This window comes from Salmo salar, chromosome ssa01 (genome assembly GCF_905237065.1).
Source record: "Salmo salar chromosome ssa01, Ssal_v3.1, whole genome shotgun sequence".
Lineage (NCBI taxonomy): Eukaryota > Metazoa > Chordata > Actinopteri > Salmoniformes > Salmonidae > Salmo > Salmo salar.
Window position 1 is genome coordinate 139,042,893 of NC_059442.1, and position 19,845 is coordinate 139,062,737.

The window sequence follows — 19,845 nt, forward strand, 5'->3', positions numbered from 1 at the left end:
AGGCGTACTGGCGGTCTTGAGCGCAGGGTTGGCATCACCCCTTCCGGCTCGATGCCTACTTCGCCCTGGCACATGTGGGGCGCTGGTACTGTGCCTACCGGCCTGAAAATCCCAGGCCTCACCACAGCTCCAACCCCAAAGCACGGGACCTGTCCAGTCTGCCCTACAAGGGTACGGGGAGCTGGCCTGGGGCTCCAATCTCACCCCGCCAAATAGCCCTTGTGCCCCCCCCAAAAAATTATTGGGGCTGCCTCTCGGGTTCTATCTGCCTCCCAGGCAGGTTGTCACAGTGGGCCCGCAACTGCTCCCATGTCCAGTCAATCCTCTCCTCCAATACTTCCAGCGACCAGGAATCCATCTCCTCCCGAGCGCGCTGCTTCCAATAGTCCTCCTGTGGCTTCCTCCTATTCCGCTGCTTGGTCCTTTGGTGGTGGGTAGTTTTGTCACAAAAAGAGCCGTGTTGAATAGACCAAACTGCAGCGGGAATATGGATGCTCATATTTTAATTTAAAAAAAGGAATAAAGCATCCACTGGAAAAACAATACACACGACAGGAACAGTCTTACAGGCATACAAAACGCAGTGCAAGAACAACTACCCACAACCCCAAAGAAAAACACACACACCTATATAGGACTCCCAATCAAAGGCAACTCAACACACCTGCCTTCAATTGGAAGTCCCAATCACCAACACAAACATTCACACACAAAAAACTGCCACGTCCTGACCCCAAAACTAATACACTAGCTCCATCTGCTGGTCAGGACGTGACAGATACGGTATATACGCATCCACTTTTTGCAGGCAAATAGCACCAAAGCGTGTCACTCAGGGATTCTTGAAAGTCAGGACAATCCTTGCTGGCAGGGAAACTTTATTTTTTTATAGTTTTATACTTTATAAAGGGGAATTAAAAATAATATATTTTCAATATTACACATTTCCAACTGGAAATTCCCTTGTCCAGAGCAAAGGATCCCAATTTGAAACTCTCCAAAAAAAATACTGCCAATAATTAATGTTAACTGAAAAATGGTAATTCCTAAAAAATGTGTCCGGCGATGTTGTGAACTCCGTCACATGTTTAAAATCCTAAATTAATCAGGAATGAGCATGATCAGCTCCACCATAAGGACTCTATATTCATGTCCACATTACATGTAGTGCAACAAGACCACTCATGGTCTGTAACTTTTGATAGATTTAAACAAACATTGAAATCACCATGGTGTCAAGTTCACAACCATAAACTGAAAACTCCATCTGCCTGATATATATTTGTTCCAAAATTAATATCCTATCTTTTTATTTTACTTAACTAGGCTAGTCAGTTAAGAACAAATTCTGCTTTACAATGACGGCCTACACCGGCCAAACTTGGACGACGCTGGGCCAATTGTGCGCCGCCCAATACGATCCCAATCACGTCCGGTTGTGATACAGCCTGGATACGTTAGATTAAATTAGATTTTAGAGTCATAAAGCAACTCCGGAAGAACAAATTTGCTACTTTGTATAGCACTTTAATGAAGACGAAAAAATCGTAAAACATCAACTCTGTCAGATTTTTGTCTAACATAAACTCCGTCAGAGTGCTAAAAGATCTGATAGAATGGTTATATTACTATTGGGAGTTTTCAAATAAAACATTTTTGTACATTTTACAAATGTTTGTATTGAAGCAAAAATGTATATTTTGAGTATTTGTTGTGAACTCCGTCAGTGGCTTGTCAACTCCGTCAATGATGGCCAGCCCAATTAAAATCGATTTCTGTTAATATTCAGAAAAAATATTTGACATCACTGTTCTGCAACACATGCTTCAACTGTTGACACATTTGCTGTGCTAGACCGAAGGGATAATGTTTGCTTTATGAACGTTGTTTTATGTTTTAAATCAGGAAAAGCATGCCACAATGCTAACGAAATTAGCCCAGCGCTATAAAACAAAACAAAAAGAAGTTTGGAGATTAGATTATTCAAATATGTAATAATACCAGTGTTAGAATTAAACAATCAAGGCCTTTAAACACTTGTTGGACAATACATGTAAAAATGAAATGCCTTTTATGGTGTCTGACGGAGTTGACATAAATCCAGTTAGTTGCATTTTTTTATTATAAAAATACAGAATTAGGTTGTTCCTTTACATGGTTTGATAGCTCATACTAATATACACTACATGACCAAAAGTATGTGGATACCTGCTCAATGAAAATCTCATTCCAAAATCATGGGCATTCATATGGAGTGGTTTCCCCTTTGCTGCTAGAACAGCCTCCACTCTTCTGGGAAGGCTTTCCACTAGATGTTGGAACATTGCTGCGGGGACTTGCTTTCAGTCAGACACAACAACATTATGAGGCCGGGCACTGATGTTGGGCGATTGGGCATGGCTCGAAGTCGGCGTTCCAATTCATCCCAAACGTGTTTTATAGGGTTGAGGTCAGGGCTCTGTGCAGGCCAGTCAAGTTCTTTCACACCAATCTCAACAAACCATTTCTGTATGGACCTCGCCTTGTGCATGGGGGTACTGTCATGCTGAAACAGGAAAGGGCCTTCCCCAAACTGTTGCCACAAAGTTGGAAGCACAGAATAGTCTAGAATGTCATTGTATGCTGTAGTGTTAAGATTTCCCTTAACTGTAACTAAGGGGCCTAGCCCAAACGATGAAAAACAGCCCCAGACCATTATTCCTCCTCCAACAAACTTTACAGTTGGCACTATTGGGGCAGGTAGCGTTCTCCTGGCATCCACCAAACCCAGATTCGTCCGTTTGACTACCAGATGGTGAAAGCAGGATTCATCACTCCAGAGAACGCATTTCCATTCCTCCAGAGTCCAATGGCGGTGAGCTTTACACCACTCCAGCCGATGCTTGTCATTGCACATGGTGGTCTTAGGCTTGTGTGTGGCTGCTCGGCAATGGAAACCCATTTCATGAAGCTCCCAACAGTTTTTGTGCTGAAGTTGCTTCCAGAGGCAGTTTGGAACTCGGTAGCGAGTGTTGCAACAGAATGCAGACGATTTTTACGCGCTTCAGCGATCCCGTTCTGTGAGCTTGTGTGGCCTACCATTTCGTGGCTAAGTCCTAGACATTTCCACTTCACAATAACAGCACTTACAGTTGACCGGGGCAATTCTAGCACGGCAGAAATTTTCCGAATTGACTTGTTGGAAATGTGGCATCCTATGATGGTGCCACATTGAAAGTAACTGAGCTCTTCAGTAAGGCCATTCTACTGCCAATGTTTGTCTATGGAGATTGCATGGCGGTGTGCTTGATTTTATACAACTGTCAGCAAAGGGTGATCCTGAAATAGCCAAATCCCCTAATTTGAAGGGGTGTCCACATACTTTTCTGGGTGTGTGTGTGTGTTTGTGTTTGTTTGTGAAATAAAGTATGATTGTCTGGTCTTTCAAGAATCCCTGCACTATATAATCTGTCCACCTTTTATTCCTGGTCATCCTCACGCCTTCATCACGACTGCTGCTGTGTGTAGTGTTTTGGTACAAAATGGCTGCCGTGCATCACTCAGGTGGCTGTCTGACATTGGCATAAAACAGTGATCCATGGTCTGTCACCACCAGACGCTACATGTCCACAAACACCAAGAAGCACCAGCCCAGGCCTCCCACCAGGAACATTGTGACCTGCATACTGTAGATGAACAGGTTGTTGAGCACCCCAAAGTCAAAGCGCCGGTGTCCTAGCAACAGCAAGATCACGGATAGCTTGTACTGCAGCCGCAGGAAAACGCGGGCGCTCACGTACTGCAGGCAGAAGAGAGCAGACAGCGACACCCAGAGGAGGGAGGTCAGAAGGCTGCAGCCGAAGTAGAGCAGGAAGCGCAGGAAGCCGTACATGCAGCGCGAGCGCAGGTACAGGTCAAAGTTATTGTACTTGGTGCGCACAAGCTGGGTGGTGCGCACCGGCCCGCAGGCCGAGTGCATGCAGTTGGTGTGGGGGCCATGGAAGCTGCGCACTCGCCGAGGGATAGGGATCACAGGCATGAGTGGGTGAATTGAAGTCTAGGCTTCTGCGGGGAGTCCCAGCAACAGGCCTTGTCCTCTGCTTCAGGGGTGGTGAAGGTTAGCATCATTGGCTGGCTTTTAGCGCTTAGCACGGGACCACAGGCATGGAATGTAGGTCTCTGATTAGGCCTGTTTGGTGTATGTTGCTACGTGCATCCAAAAGACAACAGGGCTCTGTAAAGAGAGAACAACATATTTACAAATACACATGGACAAGGAGCTCTCCATCTCCCCCTCTCTCACTCACTCTCACACACACACACACACACACACACACACACACACACACACACACACACACACACACACACACACACACACACACACACCTCTATTATGGATGTAACCTAGACTTGGTCACTAGGCCTAATGTGCTCAAATTGTACACACCGTTCGTTTAGAAAATGGACATTGAGTTTTCTTGAAAGATGTCGTGAACACTGAATTCTCAGCATTCGATTCGATGCTGCATGACTTTCTCAAACGTCTTCCTATTCACCACAATGGTAGTGGTGCGCTCTGAAACGACTGATGCAAGTCAACATGTTATAACTCGTTGCACAAAGATATATACACAAAGTAACAAACTGAGTAGTTGCAGCAATTCCCTCGGATACATCGTTCCATTGATATAAATGGCTATACTTGCTAATGTAACTCAACAGCGGCGGTAGGGTGTTGCTCTGACAACCGGTGAATACGTCCTGTCGTAAAATATTTGTCATTCTTCTCAAGACAAAATCTGAAATTTAAAGGAGAAGAGCTGTAATTATTTGGGATTTTACTGTAGCCAATAGAGTACCACAGTATGAGTCATAATACCTAGCAGTCAAATAGGGAAATGGTTCCAATCGTTTTTCCCATTCATTTTTTTCCATAGGGAATTTAAGAAACACTTAAAATATGGTCTGTGTTTCGTGTAGGCTTACCCTGGTGTGACCTTTTGATAACCGTGTAAATCTCTCTAGGACAAGGTGACTATTATCAATATATTTACCTGCAAAAAATGAAATGCTAATTAGCTGCTAATGGGGCTATCATAAAGAACTGCAAATAACATGGTGATCTGAACAAGACTGCCAAATCGAGGCAATGGTAAATATCTCTGTATTAACTATCTAATGTTAGCTAAATGTAGTAATGAATAACTTGGCAAAATGTCTTTCAATTGACAAATTAGTTAGCAACAGCTAGCTAAATTGCCATAAATGTTTAATGCTTTTCGACCTGTCCCCAAATTAATATAGTTGGTTCAGAGTTTGTTTTGATATTTCAACCTACGTGTCCTGATTGCGTCTGGTCTGGGTGGACAAAATCAACAAGGCGTGTGATGGCACACGCGGTCGCACGCACTCAAGCGGTCTGGTCAGCATGCAAGCCTACATGAAACACAGCACTTATTTTAAGTGTTTCTAAAATCCGCTATGGGAAAAAATGTATGGTCTAAAAAACGGTTGGAACCATTTCTCTGTTTGACCGCTATGTTTTATGGGTATTATGACACCTCCACTGTGGGCCTCTATTAAAAATGTTCTTGGTTCTCTTACCTGTATTTGCAATAAATTCAACAACACCAAACAACTGTAAATTATGAACAGGGAAAAAAAACATTTTGATGAATAAACATGTTATTGTGAGAAATGGGCATGCCAGGCTACCTCCCCAAAGTTCAATTTGCTTTAAACTTGACAGGCTAATAATTTTCATGAACGTGTGAAACCTAAAGAAATCAAGCCAAACTGTAATATGATTTTGAAATTAGTATTTGAGAGAGATTGGAGGTAAAATACATGGCCACCTCATGTGATAGCCTCACAGACAAAGATTACCCCCAATCTGTCATTGGAATAGTGGGAGACAGCGAACTGATAGTGTCACCCAAACATAAAAGGCCTAAACTCTAGGTTTATTCATAGCCAGCCCATTGCAGTCATTCCTAAAACATGTAGGCCTAGTAAGTGTGTTTGAAACTTTAAAATGTATCAAATTGATATCTAAATATGTTTAATAAATGATAGCCTACTTCAAGGGTGTCAAACACATTCCATGTAGGGCCTAGTGTATGCTGTTTTTTCCTTTCAATTAAGACCTAGACCACCAGGTGAGAGTTTCTTACTAATTAGTGACCTTAATTCTTCAATCAAGTAGAATGGAGGAGCTAAAACCTGCAGACACTCGGCCCTCCATGGAATGAATTTGACACATATGGCCTACTTTAAAGTTTATCTAAGAAATAACTTATGGCTTACGATCAGTAACCATAAGTTCTACATAGCCATAAGATCCTCAAAGACAATACAGTATTTCAATGCACTGAGACACATTTAGGAAGCAATGCAGCTTCTGACGTCACTAGGTCCTGGAGGGGGGCACGTGTCACCCCGGTAAACTTGCTCTAACCTCTCTATAACTTTTCCAGCAGATCAAGCAACCTTCATTGGGCAGATTTACGAGGTGGTCGAATGATTACATCCTGGCCATTTGTCAACCGGCCAGACGGCCAGGGGAGAGACAAGGCAGCTGCAGATAAATCATAAACAGAAGCGTTTTTAAAGAGTTTATTACAGTCGTTAATGGTGCGCCGGATCACTTTGTGCAGGATTTAAAGGTATATTATGCAAAATCAGAAACACTAACCTTATAATACTTGATCAAACATGCATAAAGCTGTCGCCAGGGCTGAATAAATTCTCCCAATTAACTTGCTTCCAGATTGTGATTGCTTTTACTAATTAGATCAACAGTGTAATAATTTGAGTGTGGCTGATCTGATGTCAGATTTGGGAAAACATAGATAAGGACTTCTGCTGAGACCTCTGGTGAGGATGATTAAAAACAGGAGGGCATCTATTCCATCCATAACAAAATGCTTTATTTCTCTACATGTCCCATTGTCGCCCAACTGAGCTGCTTTGTAGGGAGGTCTCTACTAATCATATTAGGTTATCACCACATTGTCACGTGGTCACATCACAACCAACCTTCTCACAGCTTATTTGCAATGTTGTGACAATGTCATGCAGCCTATTACCGGTAGTAACAAAACCATGTCAACTGTACAAATGAAGAGATGTGCCATGAAAGATTGTAAGAAAGAGACCTAGAGCCTCAGATTTGTAGGCTAGGCCTAATGGATGGCACTGGCGACTAGAGGGTGTCTGTAGCCCAGCTCAGTTGGTAGAGAATAATGCTTGCAACGTCAATATAGTGTGGGTTCAATTCCTGGGACCACCCATATGTACACACATGACTGTAAGTCACTTTGGATAAAAGCGGCTGCTTTTATATAATATATTTTAATATATTATATTGTTGTAGAGTGGAAGGAGGGAGTCGCGGCACCAGGAATGCAAGTTTAGTTTTTTTTTTCTTGTAGGACTCCAAAGAGAAAAAGGAAAAAGTCTTGCAGGAACTTTAGTAAATTAATAAAGTATTTGCACATAAAGCAAATCTAAGTAAACGGCTGGTTTAAATAATGACAATTATAACCTTGCAGTAGGCCTACAATAAGCCTGCATTCACTTGGACACATTCACATGCTTTGAACTCGTTCAGAAATGCTGATTGGCTAATGGCAAACAAGCTGCATCAGCCATAAACTAAAAGTACAGCTATCATGCTCGCAAACAAATTATAGTGTTCAAAAACCATATTAATAAATAGCTTTTTATAAATAATGTTTTGTTGTTGCATTTAACTGCCGAAAATGCTGTTATCCTTTAGTAGGTGACGTAAGAAGTCAGCATGTGGAAGAAATCGGAGCTCAGGGATGATAGACAAGTTGCCCACTAGTTCAAGGGGCGTTGAAGTGGATTTTTCCCAGTTGTATGTGATAAATACCCCCTTCTCACTTGGTTATGAACACAGGGAACACTGGCCTGTTGGCTCCGTAGTCAAACTACTTCAACAATAATCAGATTCTGAATCTGTCTTCTTCTATGGTATTATGGCGGTCCGCAAGCAAGCGTTAATAATAATTTCTAACATTTCTATAGCGTTTTTCATAGAATCTCAAAGTGTTTCAAGGGCAAAAAAATGAACAAACAAGCAATATATCATGACAGGTCAACCAATAGATGTCAAATCTTTTAAAGCTGCATCCTCAGAAGATAGAGAGGGTCATTGCTTGAGTTTGTCATCTTCGCTAGGAACACTCTGTCTCAGCACTCCTCTCACGCGTCAGGCAACTCCTCAAATTATGTTCTTAGAAGATTAGGAATTGGCAGACAGGTGAAACAAAAAAGCTGGTACTGTGTCCAGATTCATTTTTCAAACAAAAACATTAGCCAGCTAGCTAGCTAGACAATCCAAAAACTGTTAACCTGTCAGTCAATCTGTTAGAGGTGCATGCCACCACCTATTGTACGGGTGGTAAACGCTAGAAAAAATATCCATTGTAGGAAAAAAGGGGGAAAGACCAACATAATACAAAATACAAAAATAGACACATAAAAAAATGAATCCCACACCTTCAGTCACATTCCAATGTAAGTCACATCCCTACACAGGCTCAGGGGCCTGTGAGGCCAGAACATCCTTTGACAGGATTTCTTGCAATGCCTTGGCTGTAAACTCACTGAGTCCCAAAAAGCGTTCTGCTGCACTCACAATAATTAACATTTTCTCAGATTTCTTCTTTGTTTGTGCTGTGCAGTTTATGATCATTGCAATTAATGCTACAAAGTCCATATTTTTCACATGTAACATATCAGGTTCCCTTGATTGCCGAGCAACATTCCCTGGTGCAGTCTTATTTACCAGTGCGTCTTCAACGTCACTCGCTCCTTCTACTCTTCTCACCGCCTCTAGGTAGGAAACACGCTGGACATCCCTTATTTTTGCTACCTCGGCCTTCTTCATCCTAACAGGGCAATCCAGGTGCTCAGGCGCATGTTCGCCACCACAGTTGCAGCATATAACTTCATCTGGCATACAATATTCTTCCCGTCTGCATACACTTGATACATGCCCAAATCCTTTGCATTTATAACACTGGAGGGGCTTGTGCACAAAAGCTCTTACAAGGTACAGTATCTCATAAAGCCTATTTTTACATGAGAAAGGAGAGACTCATCAAAAAACAACAATATGGATGAAGTGGATTTCCTTGCTCAATCCACCATACAGGTCAGTTGACTTGCACCAATCCCTTTACCTACTTCCTCAGGTATATAATCTGCATCCACATCATGCGCAATCCCAGAAATAACCTCCTTGACAGGCACCCTGCTTCGGAAATCCATACACAACATTACATCAAATATTATTGGGCTCCCAAGTGGCGCAGTGGTCTAAGGCACAGCATCTCAGTGCTAGAGGTGTCACTATAGACCCTGGTTTGATTCCAGGCTGTATCACAACTGGCCGTGATTGGGAGTCCCATAGGGCGGCGCACAATTGGCCCAGCGTCGTCCGTGTTAGGGTTTGGCCGGGGTAGGCCGTCATTGTAAATAAGAATTTGTTCTTAACTGACTTGCCTAGTTAAATAAAGGTAAAATAAAATAAAATAAATAAAAAGCATGCTTCTTCTGTTCTGCGGACACATCAAAAGATCTGAATACGACCAGCTCTTGTGACTCTCACTGACGCCACCTCACTCCTCGTGACTTCAAACGGAACCCCCGGGTAACATTGATCCAAAACCCTTACTCCAACTATAAACTAATCTAGGGATTTCTTAGTTTCATCACAACTTTACTTATTTTGTTTCCTTTCTTTTTCATGACTGTAGCTGGCTCACTCTCTGTACTCTCATCTTCACCCGACCCAGCATCAGTTTCAAACAGAACATCCGTTTTCCGCCATCTTCCCTCCACTTCTCATCTACTTCCGCCACAATGAATCTGTGTCCATGCCAGATAGTTGCTTAAGTATCCCCGCCGATACCTGGAAGTTACCAAAGCAGTGGTGGAAAAAGTACCTAATTGTTATACTTGAATAAAAATAAAGATACCGTAATAGAAAATGACTGAAGTAAAAGTGTAAGTCATCCAGTAAAATACTATTTGAGTAAAAGTGTAAAAGTATTTGGTTTCAAATATGCTTAAATATCAAAAGTAAAAGTATAAATAATTTCACATTTCTTATATTAAGTAAATCAGACAAAAACATTTTTTACGGATAGCCAGGGGCACACTCCAACACTCCAACACAATAATTTACAAACTAAGCATTTGTGTTTAGGGAGTCCGCCAGATCAGAGTCAGTAGGGATGAACAGGGATGTTCTCTTGATAAGTGTGTGAATTGGACCATTTTCCTGTCCTGCTAAATGTAGGGATTACTTGTAAGGAAATGTAATGTAAGGAGTACTTTTGTGTGTCAGAGAAAATGTATGGAGTAAAAAGTACATTATTTTATTTAGGAATGTAGTGAAGTAAAAGTAAAAATTGTCAAAAATATAAATAGTAAACTAAAGTACAGATACCCAAAAAGATACCATTCCGTCTCCAAGGACAGAGTAGCAGCTGCGCAGAAAAAAATATGCTCAATTAGCTACGCCCCACGCCTGAGTACCCCAACAGTTCCCTTTATTCACCAATCACCACTCTGTCCTGGAGAGAAAAACTTAGACAAAGACAAGATGCAAGTTAATGGTAGCCTAATGTTAGAAAATATAAATGAATGTATTACAAACAGGAATAAATATCAAGAGTTGCTAACTGTTTAATGAACTAAACTTCTCCAAGTAAGCAAACAAAACAATGCCTCAGGCGCTAACCCGTTACTGCAGCTACCGATAATTTGGACAGCTATGGGTTTCTCCATAAAGTATGAGAGTAAAGAAGAGAACAACTATTTTGTAGGCCTACATTTCTAGTAGGCTACTTCTATCTGATGCATCAGGGGTGTATTCACTAAGAACCAAACAAACCAAACAGAAGCCAACAGAAGCAAACAGAACGAGACGGGGAGGGATCTACCTGAATTTGTCCAATAAAAACACTTGTTGCGTTGCAAGACGTTTTGCAAATGTTTGCAACTATTTGCTATGGTCTTGATCTAAACAAATACACCCCAGATTTAGGCCTAAGAAAGCGACAAAGGCATGCTGTAAAATCAATATGGCTGCTCTTCTACTAAAACTATATGTAAGCAACATTGGGTCTGGACATTTATAGTCCTAAGAGCTAGGCATTGCCTCATCGAGAAGCTATGGTCAACTAGGTTCATACAGATAATTTAGCAAGTGTTGTGGTTACATGTTGGCATTTACACAGGCTATGAAGATAATCTTATGTGGAGAGTATAGATAGAGGAATGGAATAGTTCACCCCCACACACCACCTACAAACCTCATAGCCTGTAGGCCTGTTGCATTTGCTTAGTCTGACATTGCCCTGTAGCTGTACCTACAGTATACCAGTTAAGCCTTCCTGAATGCCCTTAACATGTTCATTCTAAGGCCTTGTGTGATACATCTACATCGTGCGTTGTGTTTCGTGCAGTATGGGTTGTTGATTTTCTGCTCTTTTCCCCATAGGAGGAGCACACACCTGGAAAAAGAGAAATAACACCCTGTCTGTGTGTACTTTCACCACTAGAGAGAGCTATTTGTCCAGGTTTTTTGTCCACTGATCTCTTTCAGTGAGTAGAATGTGAAGTTGACGTGCAGTGAGAGACTTATGGTGAGCTCCACTTTCTTATTTTAATACGAATGGACATTATAACTCACAGCTTCTATGTGTAGCATATTTCACATTTTGCTTTCTGGTCTGTTTTTGGAATAACATAACTTATTTAATTAGCCTACAATTAAAACGTTCCCATCCATGCACACACTAACTTACGCACACACACTCATTCACGTACAAATGAATGCACCAACACATACTTGGGTCAATGGTAAAGAGTTCTTCTAAGGTCATGGCAGCAAACTTCCTTCGTTCATGTTAGAGGGCAAATTTGAACAATGTCCAGTTTATACAGTAGTAACAACATCTCCTTTGATAATTGAGCAGATTCAGCAACCATTTGAGTTTCTACCTCTTTAAGGCAAACAGTACTAAAATGGTGCCAAGAGTTGATGTCCTCTCATTCTACAGCATCTTCTTAATAAATGCATTTAGCTGTGGAAGTCCAGTGCCCACACTGTTATCAAGAAAAACGACTTCCATAAACCAGTGTTGGTGATTTGGGTTTCCCAAGCCCCTCATAAAGGAGGTATTCTGGTCCTAGACATTAATTATGGAAATATTAGAGCATCACTTTTTGTTCCCTATTCTCTGCTGGCTACTGCCTCTTTCCAAAGTAATAGGGCTACAAATACTGTATGCGTTTTTCTTTGGGATTGAAGTTGTTCACATTCACAACATTCACAACGCTGTTCACAACACTCCGATTTCAACCCCGAATCACTTACAAATACGTTTATATTTCTATTGCTGATATCTTTACTTTTCCTGATGCGAAGTTTGCAGTTGTGTGAAAGGCCTGAGAATATGGCCTTGTAAGTTGAGCACTGTTGGCCTAAATCTACAGCAAAATCCCAGTGGCATTTCCCAATACATTGCTGTCCAGCCCCAGAGTGACCACATGCACAAGATTAAAGGGTTAAGATGTCAGAATCCTCTTAGAAAGCCCAAATACACTTGGGGTAAATCAATTAATTAATTAACTAAGTAGAGGTCAAAGCCAATAGTTGAGAAAAGACAAATTAAATCAATTAGGATGGCCTAATAAGAAGAGAGACTTTAATTAGAGGAAGTTTAATTAAAAGTGTGTTTGGGGATGTGGTGCTATGAGCTAGTTCAATGCATCTCCCTCTAAAGAACCATGAGGCCATCTACTGTTCTGTGTATAGGTGTATTGGCTGTCTCCTTAGAAACCTGGGTGTGGTCTTAAGTGGAATTTGTATTTGGATTTTCAGTTTTTGTCAAATTGTTTTGAGTTTTGTGTTGAGTTTTCTTTGTTAGTTTGTTATAGTGTAAAGATGTGAAGTGTGTGTGTGTGTGTGTGTGTGTGTGTGTGTGTGTGTGTGTGTGTGTGTAATAATGTATGATTGTTTTTGTATTTGTGTGTGTGTATCAGGGGTTGGAACTGAAATAAGTTTTTTTAAACAGAACCACTATTTGTTTAGAAAATAAAGTTCTGACCAGTTCGAACAAAAAAAAAGTACTGGTTTATATCGTTCCTTTCTGTTCCTTTTTGAAACTGTGAAATCAGCCATTTCTTCCATTTAGCTCATTCAATGACTTCACCAATCAGTGTGGATAGAACAAGCTACACTACACAAAAATAAAAAAACATTTCTAACATTTTACTGAGTTACAGTTCATATAAGCAAATCAGTCAATTGAAATAAATAAATTCTTTAGGCCCTAATCTATGGATTTCACATGACTGGGAATAAAAATATATATCTGGTGGTCACAGATACCTTTAAAAAAAGGTAGGGACGTGGATCAGAAAACCAGTCAGTATCTGGTGTGACCACCTCATGCAGCACGACACATCTAATTTGCATAGAGTTGATCAGGCTGTTGATTGTGGCCTGTGGAATGATGTCCCACTCCTCTTCCATGGCTGTGCGAAGTTTCTGGATATTGGAGGGAACTGGAACATGCTATTGTACATGTCGATCCAGAGCATCCCAAACATGCTCAACGGGTGACGTCTGGTGAGTATGTAGGCCGTGGAAGAACTGGGACATTTTCAGCTTCCAGGAATTGTGTACAGATCCTTGCGAAATGTGGCCGTGCATTATCATGCTGAAACATGAGGTGATGGCGGTGGATGAATGGCATGACAATGGGCCTCAGGATCTCGTCACGGTATCATTGTGCATTCAAATTGACATTGATAAAATGCAATTGTGTTTGTTATTCGTAACTTATGCCTGTCCATACCATAATCCCACTGCCACTATGGGGCGCTCTGTTCACAATGTTGCCATCAGCAAACCTCTCGCCCACATGACGCCCTACATGCTGTCTGCCATCTGCCCGGTACAGTTGAAACCGGGATTCATCCGGGAAGAGCACACTTCTCCAGCATGCCAGTGGCCATCGAAGGTGAGCATTTGCCCACTGAAGTTGGTTATGATGACGAACTGCAGTCAGGTCAATGGTGAGGAAATCGAGCACGCAGATGAGCTTCCCTGTGATGGTTTCTGACAGTTTGTGCAAAGATTCTTTGGTTGGTTGTACAAACCCACAGTTTCATCAGCTGTCCGGGTGGCTGGTCTCAGTTGATCCCGCAGGTGAAGAAGCCAGATGAGGAGGTCCTTGGTTGACTTGGTTACACGTGGTCTGCGGTTGTGAGGCCGATTGGACGGACCGACAAATTCTCTAAAACGAGAATTGAGGCGGCTTATGGTAGAAATATGGACATTAAATTCTCTGGCAATAGCTCTGGTGGACATTCCTACAGTCAGCATGCCAATTGCACGCTCCATCAAAACTTAAGACATTTGTGGCATTGTGTTGTGTGACAAAACTGCACATTTTAGAGTGGCCTTTTGTCTCCAGCACAAAGTGCACCTGTGTAATGATCATGCCGTGTAATCAGCTTCTTGACATGCTACACCTGTCAGGTTGATGGATTATCTTGGCAAAGGAGAAATTCTCACTAACATGGTTGTAAACAAACATTTTTGAGAAATAAGCTTTTTGTGCGTATGGAACATTTCTGGGATCTTTTATTTCAGCTCATGAAACATTGGACCAACACATTAGATGTAGCATTTATATTTTTGTTCAGTATAGTTGTTCACATGTGTGATGGACAGACAAGTATAGCCTATGGCGCAAGATGTGACCGAAATGTTGTATTTGGGGAGAGAGCAAAAGAGGGTTGGAGAGGAGGCTTGAAGCACTGGGCATCTTGTTATGACATGCATTATCAGAATTAGACCCACAGAATTATACTTTGGAGGAGTGGCTTCTATGGAGGAACTTTGAATGTCCTTTGAGCTAGCTAGCTAACAAGCTTGTGTGTGCAGAGTGGCACCAGAATAAAAAACACGTCTTACCGTTATGTAGTTAATAAATCCATAGTGAGGGCTTTGCAGAGTGATGGTCAAAGTGTGTGTGTGTGTGTGTGTGTGTGTGTGTGTGTCTGGGGAACAATTAGTTTGGGCAAAAAAACAAATGAATTTACAATTTTGTTTAACAAGAAAACTTAATTTCCCTTTGAAAGATTGAATGTCTCCTCCTTTCCTCTACTATCCCACAATCTTGGCTGGTGGTTGTCCATGGAATTAGGAGCTGGGAATAGGTTAAAAACACACTGATCTTTTTTTGTTGCAGGAATTTGAATTGCTTTTCCATGTGTAGCGCTGCCTACCCATGACATATTGGATTTTATGGGGACACAATCAGGAATATCTTGATATTATAGAGCACTGAGTCCTAAATCCAGCATGCCTGTCCCTCACCAATTATTACTCTCTCTCTCACTCACTCACTCACTCACTCACTCACTCACTCACTCACTCACTCACTCACTCACTCACTCACTCACTCACTCACTCACTCACTCACTCACTCACTCACTCACTCACTCACTCACTCACTCACTCACTCACTCACTCACTCACTCACTCACTCACTCAATCACTCACACACTCACAACACCATCTGTTGTCATTAAAACCTGCATGGCACTACTGGAAATAAGACTCTGTTCTCATCTCCAGATGTTATTCATTGCTATTATATCAGCCAATCTTTTTAAATGCTGCATGTTTTTTTTAGCATATAATGGAGCTGTGTAGCTTAAATGAAAAATGTACACTATGTGAAATTGTTTTCATGTCTGATCAAATTCAAATTTTGGCAATTTTCAGAACAGTGTTATAGCACCAAAAAAGTTATGCAATAAGTAATATGTGTTTAGGGGTAAATACATTATTCATGATTGAATTAATTGCAAATATTTTTCCTGCAAATATCCTGTGTAATTGATTAATGAGAAATAATACATTGAAGGCCTACTTGCTTTATTTTTCTAACCACTTTTCATTTGAGTAGAAAACAAGATAGATGTCAAGATGTTAAAAGAAAATCAATCTTTTCTTTGGTTTTTTTGGACAAGAACAGCCTTGGTTTGGGGCGAACGGGTGCAGAGACACAACCCCTCCCTCCTCTCCTCTCTGACTCCTCTCTCCATTTCTGTCCCCTTGGATCAACCAGATTGGGCCTGGTGTTAATCCCTGGCATAAGGGGGCTTGGCTGGATTAGAAGCTGATGTGGTAACATCTGTATGGTGGCTGGATTAACAGGGAGAGGGCCTGGGGTCGGAGTAGGAGTAGGGGTGTGTCTGTGTGGATGTTGGGGCTATGATGTGACAGGAAGGGGGGGCTTGAGCCCAAGATATCCTGGATTTCCTAGGATGTCAATTATATTGGGGATGTCTATATGGTCAGGAATTACAGCCTGGATCTATTTCTGTATTCAATCAACAACCTGCTTGGCAGTTCACATGGTCAAAGCGTGTGTGTGTGTGTGTGTGTGTGTGTGTGTGTGTGTGTGTGTGTGTGTGTGTGTGTGTGTGTGTGTGTGTGTGTGTGTGTGTGTGTGTGTGTGTGTGTGTGTGTGTGTGTGTAATAATGTATGATTGTTCTTGTATTTGTGTGTGTCTGTGTAGATAGGGGGTGGGGGGCAGCTGGATACTTTGACATTTGACCCTGTTGAGCTTGACATGTCAATATTTGTTATAATAGCTTCAGTATTGTAATGCAATAATCAATAAATATATTTATGAATATTTAAAATGGGAGTGCAGTGTATTGTATTTTGCAGGTTTGGTTTTTGTATGAAAATAGTAATGAAAGTGGAATGAAAGTGACAGTAAATGACTGCCCTTGCATGCTACATTTTTTTTTATTCATAAATCTTTATTTGGGCTTTTAAATAATCATAGTTTTACTATATTGAATCTAAAGAAAAACAAAATGACACAAAACATATTTCTAAGCTATGATGGATCCCTGTGAGTCTTTGTTTATTAAGAGAAAGATCTCTGTACAGTCTATAGATTGTTATTGAGGTGTACCTTCAGAATGTCATTGTTAATTATTTAAAAAAACTTTTTTACCTTAATTTCACCTGGTATGGTAACCTGTATTCACCTACATTAGTAGGTAACGGAGAACACCAAAAAATATTGTCCTTCAAAATATTAGTTCAAAATATTAGTTCAAAAGATGATCAATGTGTACCACATCCTGTCATGCTCTGACCTAGGAAAGCTGTGTTTTCTCTGTTTAGGTAGGTCAGGTTGTGGTGGGATGGTGGGCATTCTATGTTTTGTTTTCTATGTTTTGGCTGGGTATGGTTTCCAATCAGAGGCAGCTGTCTATCGTTGTCTCTGATTGGAAGCCATACGTAGGCAGCCTGTTTTTCCCTTTGTTTTCGTGGGATCTTGTTTTTGTGCAGCTGTGTGTGAGCAGCCCCAGAACGTCACGTTTGTTTCAGTTTCACCTGTTTATTGTTTTGTTCAAGTTCACAAATAAAATATGTGGAACTACCGGCATGCTGCGCCTTGGCTAATTTATGATAGGGAACACGAAGATAGCACTCGTGACACATCCAGACTTTTTGTTTGCTTAATCCAGTCCCACAAAAATAGTCTGTACATAATCACTAGCCCCCACTCTCAGAACACAATCCAGTTAACATACAAAATACACCATTTGAAATAGGACTATTTGCTAAGAACACAATATCCACAATTGATTCATTAGAAACTGCTGGTTTATACTGAGACCACACACGCTAGTGTAGCATGTAGCATATATTCATATTTTCTAGATAATATACAGAGCCATTCATATCTCAGGATGATTTAGAAGCCAGGGGGGACATGGGGATTAGACTTTTGGCTGCCGTTGTAGGTTTGCATCCAAAGGAGTAGGTTTGCATCCACAAGACCTGATTTACGTTGCGGAGCAGATGGCGGAGAAATTGCTCTGTTTGGAAAAGATGTGCAGTTTATTCCTGTTGACATAGTCTGTATAGCCGGAGAAGGCTCTCTTGGCATGCAGCAACACAGAAACACAGTTGGAGGAGAGAGAGAAAGGTTTTTTGTTTTGGTGCGTGTGATGATGAGTAAAGCCAGCTTTGGGACCATTAGGTGGATGTCAGGGAAGAAGGATGGGGGGGACGAGGGAAGAGACATTCGTGAGAGAGTGGTGAGGAGGCTGTGGGTGGGTGGTGCGTTGCAGTTGTGTGTGAGTGTCTGCAGTGTGGCTGATGCACCACACACGCGTATTCACATACATGTGGGAACACACCCGCACGCACGCACGCACACACACACACACACGCACACACACACACACACACACACACACACACACACACACACACACACACACACACACACACACACACACACACACACACACACACACACACACACACACACACAACCTGCGCAGCTGTCCCACACTGGACAGCTTAAGTCCCTCTGACACGTCGCCTGCCAGGCTGGAGGGCTCAGGAAGAGAAGACAGATCAGTAAACTTAGTGTGCAGCTTACAGTGGCTAATCCTCCTCCCAAGCCTCCAGACTGCAGCCACACAGCTCCTCCTCCACCACCACCTCCCCTAACCCAAATCACTGGGATTTACAGTACACCCTACCAGCCTTATTCCACCACTCGCCAACTAGTGCTCCTTCCACATCCCGCAGGCAGGAGATGACCTGTGGAGTGGAGGCCTTTCAAGTCCTGGTGTCAACTTGATGCTGGTCCTGTGGATCCTTGTTTTCCTCATATAAAGGGCTGGAATCCAACCAAACCTGCATTGCAGATATATGATTGTTTTTGCATTGTGAAAGTGATGCTTTTGTGTTGTTCATTTTTTAGACAATGCTCAGTATCTGTGTCCAACATGAAACTGCACAGTTTCCATATAGGGCTCTATGTTCGGCTGCCACTATGGAGGCACAATTGTCCAACGCACGTTAGTTTGCAACTTTGTCATGTAAAAACTGCCACACTGGCATTTTCCCAGCCCTAACGCCAGATTCTGCAATTTACCTGTCAAAATCATCTCGCATGCGCTGAGGTGGGAGGGATGGCTATATTTGAGGTGTGTCCGTTTTGCACTTGCTTTTAAGGACAATTTCATGCAGCACTAATAGGAGATTTTAAGACTCACAAAATGACATGGATTTTCAGAGCGGAAGCGCAGCCTAACCATCCATGACACACAGTGCCCATGGAGGTTTTTGCCCTCATGCTTTTTTGTTAGTCACAATTCACATACCTGCATTTCGCTTGTTCAAGCAAGCTATCCATCCCCATTTTCAAACAGTGCCCTTCATCTGATTACCAAAGACTTGCTCATCCAAACTATAATAAAATATAAATATAAATTACAGTCCTCTTATAATGCCGTATCAATATCAGATTATTTTGAGAATCTGCCTCGCATATAGGCAACAATACAATTGACAGGAGCCTAGTATTTTGTATAGATGCGCGAATGTTATGTATAAAAACATTTAGGCCATGGAACGAGATGATTTATGATATCATGCTTCTAACCCGATCCTATTTAGAAATATTGTTGTTAGTTTAAAAAACAGTAAGTGTTTTTCATTTAATTTGATTAAAAACGCCAACGTATTAAAAAGATTCACCAACCATGGGTTTTAAGAACGTACATGGCTCGAATGCAATTATATTTTTTCTGTTATTTCTGGAGAAGGGAAAATATGATCTGTAAGATGGTTTCATAATGTTTGTAAAACATTATATTTGCGAGCAGTATAATGATGAGTGGACATTCCCCCTTTTTCTTTATATTGGATCTTTTTCCAGTTCCTGTGAGAAGTTTGGACGTACGTAAAACCCTCC

General features: G+C 41.5%; 1 protein-coding gene across 1 annotated transcript; it reads right to left on the reverse strand.

The window, feature by feature from the left end:
* Positions 1-3,283: 3,283 nt before the first annotated feature.
* On the reverse strand, positions 3,284-4,719 carry LOC106565885 (transmembrane protein 250-like). The gene is made up of 2 exons (XM_014133526.2): positions 4,430-4,719; positions 3,284-4,213 (listed from the first exon to the last, which is right to left on the reverse strand). The coding sequence occupies exon 2, from the start codon at positions 4,016-4,018 to the stop codon at positions 3,599-3,601; it is 420 nt and encodes a 139-aa protein (XP_013989001.1). The 5' UTR covers positions 4,019-4,213; positions 4,430-4,719; the 3' UTR covers positions 3,284-3,598.
* Between the last annotated feature and the right edge of the window lie 15,126 nt (positions 4,720-19,845).

What these genes read in the sequence shown, in the direction of transcription:
- LOC106565885 (XM_014133526.2), bottom strand. Translation starts at nt 4,018, where the DNA reads ATGCCTGTGATCCCTATCCCTCGGCGAGTGCGCAGCTTCCATGGCCCC.